The sequence below is a fragment of the Delphinus delphis genome, chromosome 8 (assembly GCF_949987515.2).
Source record: "Delphinus delphis chromosome 8, mDelDel1.2, whole genome shotgun sequence".
NCBI classification, from domain to species: domain Eukaryota; kingdom Metazoa; phylum Chordata; class Mammalia; order Artiodactyla; family Delphinidae; genus Delphinus; species Delphinus delphis.
Genome location: NC_082690.1, coordinates 66,486,876 through 66,506,617, shown reverse-complemented (window position 1 = coordinate 66,506,617; position 19,742 = coordinate 66,486,876). Strand labels below are relative to the sequence as shown.

At 47.6% G+C, this 19,742-nt stretch overlaps 1 protein-coding gene across 3 annotated transcripts in view; it reads left to right on the top strand.

The window, feature by feature from the left end:
- GALNT18 (polypeptide N-acetylgalactosaminyltransferase 18) overlaps positions 1-19,742 on the top strand; it is a 354,931-nt gene that overhangs the window by 224,471 nt on the left and 110,718 nt on the right. For all 3 annotated transcript variants that reach the window (XM_060018497.1, XM_060018495.1, XM_060018496.1), the window contains exons 4-5: positions 15,896-16,079; positions 17,703-17,900. In XM_060018497.1, the coding sequence (XP_059874480.1) occupies positions 15,896-16,079; positions 17,703-17,900 (382 nt within the window). The remainder of the gene's footprint in view (positions 1-15,895; positions 16,080-17,702; positions 17,901-19,742) is intronic.

The following is a 19,742-nucleotide window of genomic DNA, read 5'->3' as shown; positions in this document are numbered from 1 at the left end:
CTTCTGAAGGGAGGAAGGGAACAAAAGGGTTCAAGCTATTGAGCAAATAATAGGACCACTTATTAAGTATTTATAACATGCCAGGCATTACCTCACAGAACCCTACAGCAACCAGAGAGGTAGATAACATTATTCCCATCTCAAAGATGAGGAAACTGAGGCTCAGAGAGGTTAAGTCACATGCCCAAAGTCACACAGCTGATAAACGGCCACGCTAGGGATTAAATTGAGGTCTGCCTCTCCTCTGAGCCCCTGCTCTTTCAATAAAGAAATAAAAACTTAAAGGCTAAGGGCAGAGCGCTTGGGTTCTGCCTTGTCACCCACCCCTTCACGGGGTCCTTCCCTTTGAGAATAGATTGCCTGAAGGTGTTCTGGAGCTGAGGAAAAGAGCATCAAACCGCCTGATCTGACAGGCACCGACAGTGGGCTGGGATGTAAATATGTGTGTGAAGCCCGCTGGGTCTCCTGAGTCGTGAATCAGCCAGGCTGAGGCTGCCGGTCACACAGCCTGAGCAGCAGTGATTTGCACAAGTACAGAGCTGACTTAATGCCTGGAGGAGCCTTTGCTCTTCTCCTGGAGGATGCTCAGGGCTGCACCAGCAGGACTCGGACCATAAAGCCTGATGTCAGTCCTCACTGGTTGCCTGGAGCACATCAGTGTTTCTAGCACCCTGTGTCTGTTTTCCAAGGAGAAAAAAATCCCCTCCTTTCCCCTAGGCTTTCCTTCCAGTTGGAGAGCTACAGGCAGGGGAGGGAAGGCTTTCTGAAAAAACCGAGCTGGGTCAGATGAGGCAGAAAGACTGTTCCAAGCAGCGGGAGTAGTTCGTGCAAAGGTACTGTGGCACCACTGAGCTTGGCGTGTTTGGGAACATGGCTTGTGCACTGTCTGGCAGAGGAGGCTGAGAAGCAAGGGACCCTGTATGCCAACACAATGGCAGGGGTCGCAGAGTGGGGGGTGAGGATAGGAGAGCTGTTACTGTAAGCATTTACAGAAGCTTAGATTCCTAGGATCTCAGGATCATGGGCGTTAGCATCTGAGAATCACAGACTCTAGAGATACTGGACTCATAATCATAAAGTCTTGGGCTCTCCTTCATGAGATTTTGATCATGAATTTTCTGAGCTAGGCAACACTCTTAACCTCTCCAAGTCTTGCAGAGAATAAGTTAGAAGTGAGCACCAAAATTCTGGTTGGCCTGTGACTTAACTGCTAATGGCAACTGTCCTTCCCCAGTGCCGGCACGTAGGCCTGGCCTTCCTGGGATCACCTTTGCCTTATGGGACACCAAGAGAGCCTGTTCTTAGCTTAGATTTAACCTGTGGTTAAAGGCTGGAGTCCAGCATTTCCAAGGCTTTGAGTTCTTGGTCACGTCCTCCCTAGAAGCTCACAGAGAGCTTACCTACCTAGTACTCCTGAGCTGGAGCAGCTGGGCTGGAGCAGTGTCTACTCTGCCTGGACACCTGGCATTAATCACTCATCATGGCATTTTTTAATAAGTCTTGGGATTCCTGCTGAAAACCATCAGAGCAGCAGGAGTATTTTATGCCCTTCAAGCAGTTTCACAGCATCTGGGCTGCTTCCCACCTTTACTTTACAGGGGTTTCCTCCTCACATGGCCCCAGGGAGTGCAAAGGCAAGCTGGCCCCTTTCCAAGGTCATTTAGTCCATGAAGACAACTGAGTTCTGTTAGTCTATTTTTCTCATTTTCATTTGCTGAATCACTCACAGTGGATAAATAGAGAGCGGGGTAGACTAGAGAGCCTGGCACTCGGGCCCTGGGGGAAGAAGAGCTGGGTTCTCTTCCTGGCTGTGCTGATTTGGACAAGTCTGGGTGTGTCAGGAGCAAAGAGGGCATGAGCATTCAGAAGTTGCTGCCTGGAGCTGAAGACGGATTCAGGCAACCTTATGTCCCCGGCGCCACATTGGATTCCCTGGGCATGATTGCACTGTGAATCCAAAGGTAGGTAGCAAGCACCCAGACTTAGGCCCTCCTCCCTCATTTATTGATCTTGCTTGCTCCAGGATTTGTATCCCAGAGAAATTGGATTTTGTGTGTAAATACTCTATTGGCCCTCCCATTAAAAGGAAGCTGCGTTTGTCAGTCTAATTCCTTCCCTTGGGTTCTAAGCCTACATAGTTGTAAAAAGAGGACATTTTCCTCCATAAATGAATCTGTGATCATAGGATGCTGTTGAAGCCTGGGACATGTAGCTCCTTTGGCAGGCTGTGGGGCAGAGGGACAAATAGCAAAGTCTTTAGAATCAGGCAGATCTGAGTTTGAATCCCTGCTCATTCCTTACCGTCTGTGTCATTTTGGGCGTGTCAGTTCAAGTCTGATCCTCGAGTTTTCTCCTTTGTCATTTGGAGATAGTAATATGTGGGATTAAGGACATGGACTCAAGCCAGGGTGCCTGGGTTTGCATCCCAGCCCTACCCCTTCTAGCTCTGTGAAACTGACCGAATTCTTCCACCTCTGTGCTGTGGTTTCCAAATCTATGGAGTGGGCATAATAATACTGCCTACCTTGAGTAGTATTATGGTTGTTGAGAGGATTGAATGAGTCATATATAAACCCGGTTTGGAACAGTACCTGGAACATGGTAAGCACCAAATAAATCCCCATTAGCTATAAATGTCATTGTTTGTAGGGTGGTAGTGAGATTTCAGTATGATGAGAATCTAGAATAATGTACGGTACTTCATGTGTGCTTAATATATAATTGCTGAATGAATGAATAAAGAATGGGATGGACAGATGTAAGGCACTGAGCACGGTACCCATTATATAATAAGTGAAGGGAAGCACCCACAGAACCACAGCCTTTCTGCCTTGGCTACTAGAGCCAGTGTGCTGGGACTGACCTGGGCTGTTGCCAGCTGGTCATGCGCGTCCTTTCCCAGCTCTGCACATCTCTTCCCAACTTGAAGTCAGTGGCATCAGGTTAGTAGCCTGAAATCAGCTATGGTAGGAGGGCATTTACACTGTAGACACTGGCAAATGTTACAAATCAGGTTTTTGTTTGTTGAGAGAGAGAGAGAGAGAGAATGTTAAACATTGATTAGCACCCAACACACATCCCTGACTGTCCAAGGGACCATTTCTACATCATCTGCCACAATCATCTTTAGAAACCAGTTCTGACCATTTTGTTGCAGGTTATAGGGTCTTTGGGAAAATAAGTCATTTGGGAGCAGATAAGAAGGTGTTAGTGGATGTTGAGAGCCTGGCTTTGGAGAGCCCACTAAATGAAGTGTGCATATTTCATGTGGGTTTTGGTGGTCACTAACGGCTGGCTATGACACGAAAGAGTACTCCCAGAAACAAATGGCTGGGTCTGTTAGGTGATAATTCTGGAACTTGGAATGGCTGAATTAATGCTTGGAACTTCCCAGGAAGATTGTGTCTTCCCAGGAAGACACTCCGCCTGGACCCTGTAGCCGTACTGTATATGCCATCTGTGCAGCTCCTAGGGGGAGCCTTTCTCCAAGTCCTGAGTAAGGAGAACTCTTTAGGTTCATTCCAGATCTACTTCAGTATGAATTGACTTTGAAGAAATGCAGCTATTAAAAGGGGCTGGCCAGAAGTGCAACTGTTAAGTATATGGGACAGAAGAAGGAGCTGGTTGGAAGGCATTTATAAACTCCCCAGGGTTTGAAAGCTTGTCTGGAGTGATCTTAAAGAAAGAGCAATCCACAAAACAAGGCTGCCCCTGGGCTGGGGTCTCAGGCTGGTCTATACTTCTGGGGTCACAGCTGTCCAAACCCAGCTCACCATCATTCATCAGTAGGACAAACTGAGTCCACAGTCGCCCTCCAGATTCTTCAGGAGGGCGGTGGGTGTGGGCTGGCATCTCTGTTTTATTTTTTTGATCCCCAAGTGAGTGGATGATCAGCTAGTTTTGACAACCATTACATCCTAATGAATAATCTCTCTTTTAAAGTGTGTTGACACATCATTTGTGTTTCAGTGGCCCTAAGTGGCTTTAGAGGAAAGCCAGTTAATCTTCTGATCTGAGGAAGACCAGCTACTATTCATTCTTAGAGGAATAAACAGAAATGTGCTGTGTTTTTAATCTTCAAATTAGCACCATTGGCGACTAGCAATTATCAGCACTTCTCAGCGGGGGTGTTTACCCTCTCCTCCCAGGCAACTGGAGGAAGGGGGTGGCAACTTTAATGCAGGCTGGGCTTTGGGGGACAGCATTGAGCTAGAGGCAGAGCTGGAGGGCTGAAAATGGGGGCGTGGGGAGAGGGGACAAAAGGCAGTGCCTTGTGCAGAGAACAGCTGGGGACCTACAAGGGACAGTCCAAACCAAAGATGGCCACGTAGAGAAACCAAGTGCTAAGTGAAGGGCTTCCAATGGAGGGCAGCAAGATGGAGCCCATGGGTTTGGGAGAATGAAGAGAAAAACTATCTGGCCAGGTAGTGGGGGAGCCTTTCTCAGAGTCTCTATTATGGGCTGAAACTACACATAATTGTAGAGGAGACTCCTTTCCCACCTGTTACGAAGCCGATCTTCATTTATTTCAGTTGTTACCAAGCTTGGCTGCCCCTCAGAATCTCACAGGGAGTTTATACCTATTACAGAATCCTTTTATAGGGGCAACCCCTACTCAGCTCCAGCCAGTTGTTTTCAAGCAGGATTGCCTTGCAAGCCAAAGAAATATGTCTCTGAGTAGATGCAGCCCCAGAGCTGCCAGTCTGAAAACTCATACGTGCTCAGATTTCCAGAATGGGACCTCCATTAACTAAGAGCTCTGCAGGGTTTCTTGGCACTGCTGATGCTTTTAACTGGATAACTTTTGATCATGGCGGTCTGTGCTGTGCATTGTAGGATGTTTAGCAGCAGACATGCCCAGGAGCACCGTGCCAGTTGTGACAATCAAAACTGTCTCCAGATATTGCCAGATATCCCCTCAAGGGATGAGAATGTGGCAAAATCGCCCCCAGTTGAGAACCACTGGGCTAGGAAAGTAACAGAATGTAGGTCTTCTGGCTTCTGACTTCGGCTCATGCCGCTCTGTCTTCCCACCAACTGCACCAAGCACTGCTTCTCAGGCCCAGGAGGCCCAGTCATTTACGAGCCCTCAGTGTCAGGGAACACTGAGTCAGTGCCTGAGATTCTTTTTCAAAAGTCTCCCCCTTGGGCTTCCCTGGTGGCACAGTGGTTGAGAGTCCACTTGCTGATGCAGGGGACACGGGTTCGTGCCCCGGTCCGGGAAGATCCCACATGCCGTGGAGCGGCTGGGCCCGTGGGCCATGGCCGCTGAGCCTGTGCGTCCGGAGCCTGTGCTCCACAACAGGAGAGGCCACAACAGTGAGAGGCCCGCGTACCGCAAAAAAACAAAAAAAACAAAAAAACAAAAAATAACTCCCCCTTTCTTGCCCCTGTTCCCCATTCTGTCTCCCTGCATCCTTTTCCTCCTCCTTCCCTCCCTCTCCCTTTGTTTCGCTCTCTCTCCCCCCATCTCTACCCAGTCCCCTTTCTGTGTGGGGTACATCACATGCCGTTTAAACATCCAGTAGTAGGAACGCTCCATAAGTCCTGTCCTGTTCACAGCTACAGGCACAGCAGCTAGATCAGTACCTGGTACAGAGTGCGTGCTCAATGTTTGTTGAACGAATGAATGAGTGGCCTCTCCCTTCATTCCTACTCCCCCCAAACCTAGAGCAGACATGGGAAATGATCATCCGATCACTGAGAGGTTGAGGGACTGGACCTGGTTCTCCGTGGCACGGCTGAGCAGACTGTTTTACAAGGATGCCTGTGCAGTCACTTTCCAAAGAATGAAGCCCCATCGGCTGTCAGTTTCCTGATCCTTTTTTTTTTTTCCTTTATGCAAGAGATAAAGAGGATCTCATTAGGTGTTTAAATCAGATGAACAGCCATTGTTACCAGACTTCTGCTCAGCCTGCATTATGTTTCTTTTAGGGTAACCCCACAGAGCGCATTGCTTTTTATGGGAGGGGTACAAGGGGCACATATAGGGAGGGAAGAAAGGGCTCTGTTTGACCAGGCTGGTGAATTTTGCATTTTTACTTGGCGTCTAAGTCTGAAGGGGGAGAATAACAGTCTGCACTTAGCTGGCTCTGAGGGAAGGCACCACCTGGCGATGGTGGGGAGTGGCCTGTGACCTCCTAAGAGAAGAATGGTGTTTCATCAGCATGGCTTCCGGGAGCCCCGATTTACAGAGGTCGTTCAGATGTCAGCAGAGCAGGGATTTGTGGGCAGCAGGAGACGACTGGAGGAGCAACACAAGCAGGATGACACCTGGCCCCATGCAGGGTGCAAATTGTATTTCTCTGTCAACATTGGCTAGTTACAGCTCTGCCATTGATTCTAAATCTGACAAAGTCACAGAGGGCAGAACCCCTACCTCCACTTTCCCCAACACATTAAAACAAACATGAAATACAGCCTTCCCCTTCTTTCCACAATTATACTCTTGTCCAGCTCTTACCAAGACACTTTATTAAAAGTTATAGATATTTCAAAAGACAGTTTAGTGTAGCTACCAAAGGGGGAAAAAAAAGGTAAAAGACAATGCAGCTTTTAGACTAGAGCTTGAAAATCAAAGCTTTAGCAGAAGTAGACAAGCAAAATTGCTGATAGAACCCTGTCGTTTGTCATTATATTGGTCTCTGAGCTTCCTGGCAGCCTTGGCAAAAAGGTAAATATGACAGGTTATGTGTTTGTGTTTAGGTATAAAGAAAACCACAAGTTCTTTATACGTTTTTCTTGAGCTAAATTCTGAGAGGTATTTATCATATATATACTATGCAATAGGAAATATCTTACACAATGTTTTTCCAGCAAATGGAGAAGTCCTTTTGATATAGTTCTTTCTTGCTTTGGCAACTGGCAAAAGTTAAAGGAAAACATGAAAATCTAATTAAGTAAATGGACTTTGCAAAGACTGAGCCAGTGTTATCCAGGGTATTTCAGGCCTTAAAAAATTTTTTTTAATAGCAGTTGTTTGGTTAAGTCTAAGTGAATCCCTCTCTTCTAACCAGTAGCTAATATTTGGGATGCAGCTGGCTGAGAACAGAATTTTTTTTCCTGGCTGATCCACCAGAAAACTTTATTCTAGTTCACTATTAACAGAACTCAGAGGTACAAGGGGGCAGGCAGCTCCTACGAGAAGCAAAGCCTTTTCATCTCTCGCTACCACCTTCTAAGCTGGCTCTTCTGCGTCTGATTTCACTTCCTGCGCGTCAGGAGTTCACAATCTTATTTTAACCCCAGCACCGTTCCAGGACAATAGATCCTGTTTGGCTAGACTTTGTGTATAGCAAACCACCCCAGAAATTCATGGCTTAAAACAACACCTGGCTCACTGGCTGCCTCTGCAATAAGGGCAGCTTGTCTCTGTTCTACGATGCCAGCTAGGATATCATTCATATGTTTGCAACCTACTGGTGGTTGAAGGAGCCAAGATGGCCTCACATGCGTAGGGCCTCAGTGGGTGGCCTAAAGGACTGGGGACTCCCTGGACCACTCATCCTCTAGGAGGCTGGCTCCAGCTGCCTTACTTAGGGTAGCAAGAGAGTGAAAGCAGAAGCTGCAAGGGCTTCTAAAGCCTAGGCCTGGAATTTGCACAGGTCCCGCTAGCTGCATCCTGTCGTCCCAGGGTCAGCTGAGATTCAGTGTGCAAAGCGGCCACCCAGGATGTGAACTCATTGAGGTGGGATTCGTGGGAGATCACTTGGTGGCAATGACCCACAGCCCTGTCCCATCAACACCTCAGTAACAGTGGTCCCCATGGGCAGTGATTCTCACCTGGGGGATGGGGAAGGAGACCAGGGAACAGGTCTGTCCTCCCCGGGGGCAGGGGGGGGCGGTCATTTGGTACTAGCCCAGTTCTCATTCCAAGTTCTGTGCACTCACCACTTAACGGCCACCATCAAAAGCCCAAATATCTGGGCTTCCCTGGTGGCGCAGCGGTTGGGAGTCCGCCTGCCGATGCAGGGGACGTGGGTTCGTGCCCTGGTCCGGGAAGATCCCACATGCCGCGGAGCGGCTGGGCCCGTGGGCCATGGCCGCTGAGCCTGCATGTCCGGAGCCTGTGCTCCGCGACGGGAGAGGCCACAACAGTGAGAGGCCCGCGTACCGCAAAAAAATAAAATAAAATAAATAAAGTGAGTTTCTTAAAAAAAAAAAAAAAGCCCAAATATCAGGCTTTATGAGCTCTACTTAAAATTTCAGAAAGGATATATGAAGAGTGGACCTTTGAAGTGATGAAACAGTAAGCATTTCCTCCTGGCAACCACACTCGAAGACCTTGTAAGCGTGGGGTACGCTGGGCTACACCACTGTGCTGCCAACTTCCTGCCATTTGTGAGACAGCAGCATCCCCAGGCCTCCCCAGTCAGGGGCACCAACAGGAGAGCATGAGGTCGTTTTCTTATTGGCTAGAGTGAGATGCACTGCGTGTTGGTGGTGACCCAAAAGTCAGCTGAATTTTCTCCAAGCTGGATGAGAATGCCTGACAGCCCCCACTGAACCTAGCTTCAGACAAGGGTCACACTATTTAAAAGGGTGAATTGAATGACAGCAAAAGGCATGTGCACACCACTTCTGCAGAAGCTGAAAGCTGAAGGGCTCTATAACAAAGACACTGGATAACAGAATCAGGGGAAAAACATTTTTACTTTAGAGAAACATTGTAAATCTTTAAAAAGATTGGATTTAAGGGGAGTAAATGAAAGATCCTGTTTTGGCTCAGAGCACAGGAGTACATGCATGCACACACACAAGCATCCTTGAAGAGATGGGCTGGAGGAGGCCTGACTTAGCAGCACCGTGTGAAAAGAACCTGTTAAGTGTGTGTGTCTAGTAAGGTCAATTTGTGTCAAAAGTAGGCAGAGTTAATGTGACCTTAAGCTATTAAGATATTGATGGGTGTATGGATGCTAGATTAAGGGAGGTGATTAGTTCCCTCTATTCTATATAGCTCAGTTTACTCCAAAAAAAAAAAAACCAGGCCAATTTCTAGCTTCATAATTTAAAAGTGTTAGAGAAAAACTAACATATTTAGGGAGAAGTGCAACACGATAAAAGAACTTGAACTCACGAGATAAGGAGGAAATACAAGGAGGAACTGAAGACATTTGACCTAGAGAAATTCTCAGCAAGGTCTTAAGGATGGTCTTCAGCTCTAAAGCGTTGCCAAGTGGAAAAGGGACTTGATCTGCCTTCTATGGCCCCCAAATAAGTCTTGGACCAATGAGTGGAAGGTTGAGGGACTGTGGCACTTGGAGGGTAAAAGAAAAATGAACATCTAATAGCTGGAATAGATGGCACAGAGTTCTCCGTCATCGCAGGGGCTGGACGATCACTCAGCGGGATACACAGAGGGCATTCAAACCTTAGATGGGTAATTGGTTCAAAATGAACTTTCAAATCCTGTCTAACTCTGAGGTCTTGGGATTTATAGGAACTTGCCCAAGGTCACAGAGCGAGGTAGTAGCTGTCCAGCACAGAAGTTTCCTTCCTCCCTGTCAGCATGTTTCCCTCGGATTCACAGTCTCCTCATCTCCTTGATGATTAACTCAAGCAGTGGTGCACAAAGCAGCCTAGGGACCACAGCTTACACACCCGTCCAGACTTATTTGTTTGGCCAGCATCACGTGGTAAAAGGCTTGAAATCAATATCTGTAGGAAGGCGCACCAACTCCGGCTCCACGCTCCATTGCCTTCCCTGGGCGTGAGGCCACTGCACACATTTGTGTCTCCTGGCCCCTGTGGCCTTGCTTCTTGCACACTTTGGACCTAGGGGCAGGGCAGAGCAGGAAGAGGTGGTCCTGGACCAGAGCCTATGAAGAGGGCCTTGTCAGCCAGAGATGGATCCCCCAATTTCTAGGGACAGTCAGCTCCCCCATCTCTTACAACTCCCAGCATGGTAGAAACTACGAAAAGGAGAGAAAGTGCTATGCACTTTTCACACATGTCAGTCCCATTTCATCCTCATAACAACCATGTCAGTTTCCTAGGGCTGCAAAGCACAAAGTACCACAGACTGGGTGACTTAGCATAAATTTATTGCCTCACAGTCCTGGAAGCTAGAAGTCCAAAATCAAGGTGCTCCCGCTAAAGGTGGTAGGGAGGGATCTGCTCCAGGCCCCCTCCCAGCTACTGGTACCCTCAGATGTGGCTTGGCTGCGAGATGGCCATCTTCTCTTTGTGTCTCTCCACACTGTCTTCCTTCTGTGTATGTCTGTCTCTGTGTCCAAATCTCCCCCTTTTATAAGAACACCAATCGTATTAGATTAGGACCTAATGACCTATCTTAACTTGGTTAAATCTGTAAAGATTCTATTTCCAAATAAGGTTGTATTCTGAGGTCTGGGGGTTATTAGACTTCAGCATATCCTTTGTGGGGAAACAATTCAATCCATAACAGTCCACCCTCTGATCCCCCCCCCTTTTCGTGTCCTTCCCACGTGCAAAATACATTCACTGCATCTGAACATCCCCATGGACATCAAGAACTAGTAACAGGTCACAATGATAATACATGGAAAGCAGAATTAAAATGCAGTGTTTGTGGTGGTTTTTTTTTTTGGTATAAATTTATTTATTTTTGGCTGCATTGAGTCTTCGTTGCTGCACATGGGCTTTCTCTAGTTGCGGCGATCGGAAGCTACTCTTCGTTGTGGTGTGCAGGGTTCTCATTACGGTGGCTTCTCTTGTTGCAGAGCACGGGCTCTAGGAACATGGGCTTCAGTAGTTGTGGCATGCAGGCTCTGTAGTTGTGGCTCGCGTGCTCTAGAGCGCAGACTCAGGTGTTGTGGAGCACGGGCATAGTTGCTCTGCGGCATGTGGGATGTTCCCGGACCAGGGCTCGAACCCATGTCCCCTGTGTTGGCAGGCAGATTCTTAACCACTGCACCACCAGGGAAGTCCAAAATGCAGTGTTGTTGACTCTGAAAGCTGTCCTCTTTCTACTACACTGTGCTCCTGCCATGAGGTGCACCTACCATGTGCCAGGACCTGTGCCAGCTGCCTCATGCCCTTTTCTCACTCCTAGTGGGCTGCCTGTCTGGTAAGGCCCCAGACTGGGCACCAGGGGACACGCAGGGCTCAGCCCAGGTGGGTCTGTCCCAGGGCCTGGGAGTGGGCACGCTGGGAAGATGGGGGGAGGGGCGATTGGAAATTAAGTCCTGGGGAGGTGCTGTGGTTGGAGGTGGGTGAATGTGGCCCACTCAGGCCATCATCTGGGGAGAAGGGGGGCACACAGGGTGTTGCCTGAGCTGCTAAGGAAAACACAATGAATGTGGCTGCTCAGGCCCTGTTCGGCTGCTCAGGCCCCATATGCAGTTATGAAGAGGCAGGGGAATCAGATGCTTAGCCAGGTCCAGAGACAGCCAGCAACAAACCAATGCCAGCCACTTTCATAGACACAGCTCTTGGTCATCCACTTCCTGGAAAGGTGATGTCCAGGCGAGGAGTGGGTCCTGGGCTATGGTCTTTGCAGATGGAGCTTTCTCAGGGGATTAGAGGAGGACTGGTGGAGAGCACTGAGGAAGAAGGAAGTCCCTCAATAGATGAGAAGAAAGGGGCTTTTGAGCTCATTAGACCTGGCTTGAACTGAACTCCCACTCACAAGCTGCATGGCATTGGACACATTGATCAACCCTTCTGAGCTGCGTTTTCCCAGGGGCTTGTTGTGAAGATTAAATGCCCATTCTAACTGTGTGTGAGGCACGTGACCCTCTTCGTGTTGCTGGACTCAGTAAATACTGTTTTTGCCTCTATTTTTTTGTTTTTTTACATCTAGAAAGTTCTCAGCTATGATTTTGTTTTTTGGGTTTTTTTGAATTTTATTTTATTTATTTTTTTATACAGCAGGTCCTTATTAGTCATCAATTTTATACACATCAGTGTATACATGTCAATCCCAATTGCCCAATTCATCACACCACCATCCCCACCCGCTGCCGCTTTCCCCCCTTGGTGTCCATACATTTGTTCTCTACATCTGTGTCTCAATTTCTGCCCTGCAAACTGGTTCATCTGTACCATTTTTCTAGGTTCCACATATATGTGTTAATATACGATATTTGTTTTTCTCTTTCTGACTTACTTCACTCTGTATGACAGTCTCTAGATCCATCCACGTCTCAACGAATGACCCACTTTCGTTTCTTTTTATGGCTGAGTAATATTCCATTATATGTATGTACCACATCTTCTTTATCAATGGACATTTAGGTTGCTTCCATGACCTGGCTATTGTAAATAGTGCTGCAATGAACATTGGGGTGCATGTGTCTTTTTGAATTATGGTTTTCTCTGGGTATATGCCCAGTAGTGGGATTGCTGGATCATATGGTAATTCTATTTTTAGTTTTTTAAGGAACCTCCGTACTGTTCTCCGTAGTGGCTGTATCAACTTACATTCCCACCAACAGTGCAAGAGGGTTCCCTTTGCTCCACACCCTCTCCAGCATTTGTTGTTTGTAGATTTTCTGATGATGCCCATTCTAACTGGTGTGAGGTGATACCTCATTGTAGTTTTGATTTGCATTTCTCTAATAATTAGTGATGTTGAGCAGCTTTTCATGTGCCTCTTGGCCATCTGTATGTCTTCTTTGGAGAAATGTCTATTTAGGTCTTCTGCCCATTTTTGGGTTGGGTTGTTTGCTTTTTTAATATTGAACTGCATGAGCTGTTTATATATTTTGGAGATTAATCCTTTGTCCATTGATTCGTTTGCAAATATTTTCTCCCATTCTGAGGGTTGTCTTTTCATCTTGTGTATGGTCTCCTTTGCTGTGCAAAAGCTTTCAGGTTTCATTAGGTCCCATTTGTTTATTTTTGTTTTTATGTCCATTACTCTAGGAGGTGGATCAAAAAAGATCTTGCTGTGGTTTATGGCAAACAGTGTCCTTCCAATGTTTTCCTCTAAGAGTTTTATAGTGTCCGGTCTTACATTTAGGTCTCTAATCCATTTTGAGTTTATTTTTGTGTATGGTGTTAGGGAGTGTTCTAATTTCATTCCTTTACATGTAGCTGTCCAGTTTTCCCAGCACCACTTATTGAAGAGACTGTCTTTTTCCATTGTATATCCTTGCCTCCTTTGTCATAGATTAGTTGACCATAGGTGCTTGGGTTTACCTCTGGGCTTTCTGTCTTGTTCCATTGATCTATCTTTCTGTTTTTGTGCCAGTACCATATTGTCTTGATTACTGTAGCTTTGTAGTATACTCTGAAGTCAGGGAGTCTGATTCCTCCAGCTCTGTTTTTTCCCCTCACGACTGCTGTGGCTATTTGGGGTCTTCTGTGTCTCCACAGAAATTTTAAGATTTTTTGTTGTAGTTCCGTAAAAAATGCCATTGGTAATTTGATAGGGATTGCATTGAATCTGTAGATTGCTTTGGGTAGTATAGTCATTTTCACAATATTGATTCTTCCAATCCAAGAACATGGTATATCTCTCCATCTGTTGGTATCACCTTTAATTTCTTTCATCAGTGTCTTATAGTTTTCTGCATACAGGTCTTTTGTCTCCCTAGGTAGGTTTATTCCCAGGTATGTTATTCTTTTTGTTGCAATGGTAAATGGGAGTGTTTCCTTAATTTCTCTTTCAGATTTTTCATTATTAGTGTACAGGAATGCAAGAGATTTCTGTGCATTAATTTTGTATCAACTTTCTTCTGATTTCCATTTGCATGGAATATCTTTTTCCATCCCCTTGCTTTCAGTCTGTATGTGTCCCTAGGTCTGAAGTGGGTCTCTTGTAGACAGCATATATATGGGTCTTGTTTTTGTATCCATTCAGCAAGCCTGTGTCTTTTGGTTTGAGCATTTAATCCATTCACGTTTAAGGTAATTATTGCTATGTATGTTCCTATGACCATTTTCTTAATTGTTTTTCGGTTTGTTTTTGTAGGTCCTTTTCTTCTCTTGTGTTTCCCACTTAGAGAAGTTCCTTTAGCATTTGTTGTAGAGCTGGTTTGGTGGTGCTGAATTCTCTTAGCTTTTGCTTGTCTGTAAAGCTTTTGATTTCTCCATCAAATCTGAATGAGATCCTTGCCGGGTAGAGTAATCTTGGCTATAGTTTCTTCCGTTTCATTACTCTAAGTATATCATGCCACTCCCTTCTGGCTTGTAGAGTTTCTGCTGAGAAATCAGCTGTTAACCTTATGGGAGTTCCCTTGTATGTTATTTGTTGTCTTTCCCTTGCTGCTTTCAGTAATTTTTCTCTGTCTTTAATTTTTGCCAATTTGATTACTATGTGTCTCGGCATGTTTCTCCTTGGGTTTATCCTGTATGGGACTCTCTGCACTTCTTGGACTTGGGTGGCTATTTCCTTTCCCATGTTAGGGAAGTTTTCGACTATAATCTCTTCAAATAATTTCTCTGGTCCTTTCTCTCTCTCTTCTCCTTCTGGGACCCCTATAATGTGAATGTTGTTGCATTTAATGTTGTCCCAGAGGTCTCTTAGGCTGTCTTCATTTCTTTTCATTCTTTTTCCTTTATTCTGTTCTGTAGCAGTGAATGCCACCATTCTGTCTTCCAGGTCACTTATCCGTTCTTCTGCCTCAGTTATTCTGCTATTGATTCCTTCTAGTGTAGTTTTCATTTCAGTTATTGTATTCTTCATCTCTGTTTGTTTGTTCCTTAATTCTTCTAGGTCTTTGTTAAACATTTCTTGCATCTTCTCAATCTTTGCCTACATTCTTTTTCCGAGGTCCTGGATCATCTTCACTATCATTATTCTGAATTCTTTTTCTGGAAGGTTGCCTATCTCCACTTCATTTAGTTGTTTTTCTGGGGTTTTGTCTTGTTCCTTCATCTGGTACGTAGCCCTCAGCCTTTTCATCTTGTCTGTCTTTCTGTGAATGTGGTTCTTGTTCCACAGGCTGCAGGATTGTAGTTCTTCTTGCTTCTGCTGTCTGCCCTCTGGTGGATGAGGCTATCTAAGAGGCTTGTGCAAGCTTCCTGATGGGAGGGACTGGTGGTGGGTAGAGCTGGTTGTTGCTCTGGTGGGCAGAGCTCAGTAAAACTTTAATCCGCTTGTCTGCTGATGGGTGGGGCTGGGTTCCCTCCCTGTTTGTTGTTTAGCCTGAGGCAACCCAACACTGGAGCCTAAGGGCTCTTTGGTGGGGCTCATGGCAGACTCTGGGAGGGCTCACGCCATGGAGTACTTCCCAGAACTTCTGCTGCCAGTGTCCTTGTCTGCACGGTGAGCCACAGCCACCCCCTGCCTCTGCAGGAGACGCTCCAACACTAGCAAGTAGGTCTGGTTCAGTCTCCCCTGGGGTCACTGCTCCTTCCCCTGGGTCCCAATGCTCACACTAGTTTGTGTGTGCCCTCCAAGAGTGGAATCTCTGTTTCCTCCAGTCCTGTTGAAGTCCTGCATCAAATCCCACTAGCCTTAAAAGTCTGATTCTCTAGGAATTCCTCCTCCCATTGCCCGACCCCCAGGTTGGGAAGCCTGATGTGGGGCTCAGAGCCTTCACTCCAGTGGGTGGACTTCTGTGGTCTAAGTGTTCTCCAGTCTGTGAGTCACCCACCCAGCAGTTATGGGATTCGATTTTACTGTGATTGCGCCCCTCCTACCATCTCATTGTGGCTTCTCCTTTGTCTTTGGGGTATCTTTTTTGGTGAGTTCCAGTGTCTTCCTGTCGATGATTGTCCAGCAGCTAGTTGTGATTCTGGTGTTCTCACAAGAGGGAGTGAGAGCACGTCCTTCTACTCCGCCATCTTGGTTCAGGTCCTTTGCCTCTATTTTTCCCTTCAAAGCTGAGCTCGGAAATGCCAAGGAAGACCTGGGGCAGGGACTGGCTCCTCTTGCCTGTCTCTGGGGGTCAGCTCACCCTGAGAGTGTGAATGTGTTGATTGCCCCAGCCCTCAGTGTGCTAACGGTGCATTTTCTCCCTCACAGAGGAGCTGAAGGAGAAGCTGTCAGAGTATGTGGACAAGGTGAACGGCCAGAAGCCAGGCTTCATCAAGGTCGTGCGGCACAGCAAGCAGGAAGGCCTTATCCGCTCCAGGGTCAGTGGTTGGAGGGCCGCCACTGCCCCCGTAGTGGCACTCTTTGATGCCCATGTGGAGTTCAACGTGGGCTGGTAAGTGCCCATCGGGAGCTGAGGAGGATGAGTCCCAATGTGTTCCAGGGGCTGTGGCTCAAATGGGTGCAAAGCCTGCTGAGATCGCAGTCATGGTGGGGGAGAGGAGAGATCTGGGTGTACGGGTGACCAGGCCACAGGGCTGGCCCTTCAAGGTAGGGGAAGGTCAGGGATCAACAGGTCAACACACAGTGTCTCAAGTGTTGGTGGCATCAGGTGTGACTCACGCTGGTGTGGTCCTCTAGGAGACGTGATGGGAGAGAGGGATAAATGCTAAGGGCAAAGCGAGAGTTCCAGCCCAGCTAAGGACCAGGATGCGACCCCCGGGAAATGGAGAGCTGGACCAGACACAAGGCAGAAGCCCAACCCCAAAGACAGGAACAGGACCGAGGGGGCAAAGGGAGCCAGGGTGACTTGACGTTGTCACAGGTGCCCTGGGATCCCCCAGATGCCAGGCCAGAGGTAGCACAGAACCTCAGATTCTTTCTACTGGTAAAACTAGGTCTAGAAAATCTTTCTCTGTCCAGGGCTGCTCAGGTGCTAGGTGGGGCAAGGCCCCAGTGGCTTCAGCCAGGCAGGTACAGGGTACCTGACGCCAGCATCCCTGCAGGCTGGAGGGCGTTCTGTGGCCCACTGTGTGTGGCTTTGCAGAGAGCCTGGGCTTAGGGGGTCCCAGGTGCTGGGGATGGCCGAGTGTACCACCGTAACCACTATGCATGATGGCACTGGGGTCTGCTGTCCCCCATCCTAGACTCCAGGTGCCACCCTCTGCCTCCCTGGAGTGGGGTGAGGTGGGCCCTTTAGCAGGAAGGGGCAGCGAGCATGCACACAGCAGGACTGGGTGGAGGCATACTTTTCCATAGCAGGCCCGAATTAAGGCTGTAATGCAGCCATTTTTTATAGGTGAAGTCACTGCTTGCCATTTGTGACTATTTAAAAAGCATTTTCACTGGATTTATGGCCAGAAGAGGAGAGGGACACTTGCTATTTCAAGCTGATTTGGATAAACAGTTGTGCAACAAATGCATTTTTAATGAGAAGCTTATCATTCCTGTCTGCAAACATTTTACTCGCCTCGTGCCCCCAGGGGTTCCGGGCTGCGTGGAAGCCCGACCCCCCCCACCTCTCCTTGGGCAGTGGGGACGCGTGGGGTGCGGGTGGCATGTCTGGAAGGACCGAAGCAGCATCACACAACGGGTGGAAGTAGGTTTGTTCTCACCTCCGTGTCTCTGCCGTCCTCACCTGCCTTTTCCTCCTGGTTGATGCGCTGCATTTTAGCAAAATCAAAGCCCAAGTTGAAAGCTTCCCGTGGAACCTCAGATCTGTTCCTTTCTTCTTTCTTAAGTCTTGATTTCTTTTCTTTCTAATGGAAAAAGGGAAATCAAGCAGACACCGGGATCTGAGGCACTAAGAATCTGTCAGCTCAGCCTGGGACATGCTGAAGGAGGGGTCAGGCCTCTTGCTAGCCCGGAAGCATGGGGGTGGGAGATGGAATACGGACTCTTTCCCAGGAGGCAGAGCAGCTCTGCCCTGGAGGAGACGGCCAGGAGTTCCTTCCTTCTTCTGTGGGGGAAGGAGCTTTAGAAGGTGCCAGTTTCCCCTCTCTCCCTCTCCCCTGCCCAGGGCTGAACCCGTGCTCACCCGCATTAAGGAGAACCGGAAACGGATCATCTCGCCATCCTTTGACAACATCAAATATGACAACTTTGAGATAGAAGAGTACCCGCTGGCCGCTCAGGGCTTTGACTGGGAGCTGTGGTGCCGCTACCTAAACCCCCCTAAGGCCTGGTGGAAACTGGAGAACTCCACGGCCCCAATCAGGTAAGGAATTCTTACCTGGGGGTCTCTCTGTCTTGTCTTCCAGGCAAGGGCTCCCCTCCCAGCCTGACCCTTGTTTCCCAAACTCCAGCTGCATCGGCAAGTGACCTTCAGTCACAGCTTACAGCCTTTGACGATCCCTTTTAAAAGAGCTGTGGCACCCAGAATCCATTCAGAGCCTCAGAGTTACTCATTTCAGCACATCGCTCTGGGACACTTGCTGGGCGCCAACTGCTGTGCTGGGGATACAGAGTGATCAAGACTCGATTCCTGCCCCCAAAAGCCTGGAGTATAGTGAAAGCAGAGAAAACAATTGGAATAAAATAAGTGGGATCACAAATTATTCCCCATGCTGGTGGAAAGTGCATGAAAATTGGGGAGAATCCTTTTCGGAGCCTGTAGCATTCGCATTTGTTTTTTCTTAAGGGCAAGTAGGAGGTTGCAAGGTTGGGTCAGGGACACTCATATTCAAAGGAGCAGAGTGAGTTCATGGACACAGAGGAAGTTCAAAGGGACTGGAAGGAAGGAGGACAGTGAGGGGGGAGCCCCAGGCAATGAGGCCGGAGGGGTGGAGAGGTCTACGTGCCCTCTATTTTATGGGTCAGGACTCCTGAAACAGCCATCCCTGCCAGCCTTTATTTCTATCTGGCTAATCACAGATCAGGTGCCTTCATGCTCCCTTCTGATGCCACACAGATGGCATCAGAAGGTGGCCTAGGGGAGAGTTCCTGGAATGAAAGAAGAGATTAGAAACTGTTGTTGCTTTGTGTTACGTGAGGGAGAAAGATTACGAAAAATTTAATTGAAAGTGAGAGATTACTATCTGAGATGGCATTTTTCCTTGCCAGAAGGAAAAAACTGTATTCATGTTTAAAACAGGATAGAAGGGCTTCCCTGGTGGCGCAGTGGTTGAGAATCTGCCTGCTAATGCAGGGGACATGGGTTCGAGCCCTGGTCTGGGAGGATCCCACATGCCGCAGAGCAACTGGGCCTGTGAGTCACAACTACTGAGCCCGTGCGTCTGGAGCCTGTGCTCCGCAACAAGAGAGGCTGCGATGGTGAGAGGCCCACGCACCGCGATGAAGAGTGGCCTCTGCTTGCCACAACTAGAGAAAGCCGTCACACAGAAATGAAGACCCAACACAGCAAAAATAAAAAAAATAAATTAATAAACTCCTATCCCCAACATCTTCTTTAAAAAAAAAAAAACAGGATGGAAGAGAACCCCACCTAGCTGTCCTGCGGTTGTCTCTGTCACCTGTCTGTTAGGCCTCTGCCACACTTACGTGGTTAAATATTTGCTGGGAGGTCGCTGTGTACAAGGGCCTTTTACACACATTGTCTCATCTGCTCTTCATCATAACCCGATGATAGCTCACTCATTGTGTCATTCCAGTTTTACAAGTTGAGGAAAGAAAGACTGACAAAGGGGAATGACCCTGCCAAAGGCTCCAGCCAGTGCAGCCAGGATCCAAACCCAGAGCAGCTAGATTCCGTACCTAGTGTCATCCTCCTAGGCACCCACTGTTGAGCTCGGAACTGTTGTGGCTGAATTCTACCCCCAGGTCTGTTGACTGCTATTGGAGGGAAATATGCCATAACACAATGAGCGGTCTTGCAGTAGACTGCACTGGTATTAGCTGCTTCTGTTCCGGGCATCACTAAATGTATCAGCCTAGACTTAGTCAGTAGACCCACATTCTAGGTCCTTGACAGAGAATATCATCTCAGCCTCAAATATTCCATGACCTAATTTTTATCAAAAATCCTAACTGAGAGAAATTATATTAATGGAAGATTTTGAAAGAACATTCTTGGTTTATACCTGGATGAAGACAGCCCACA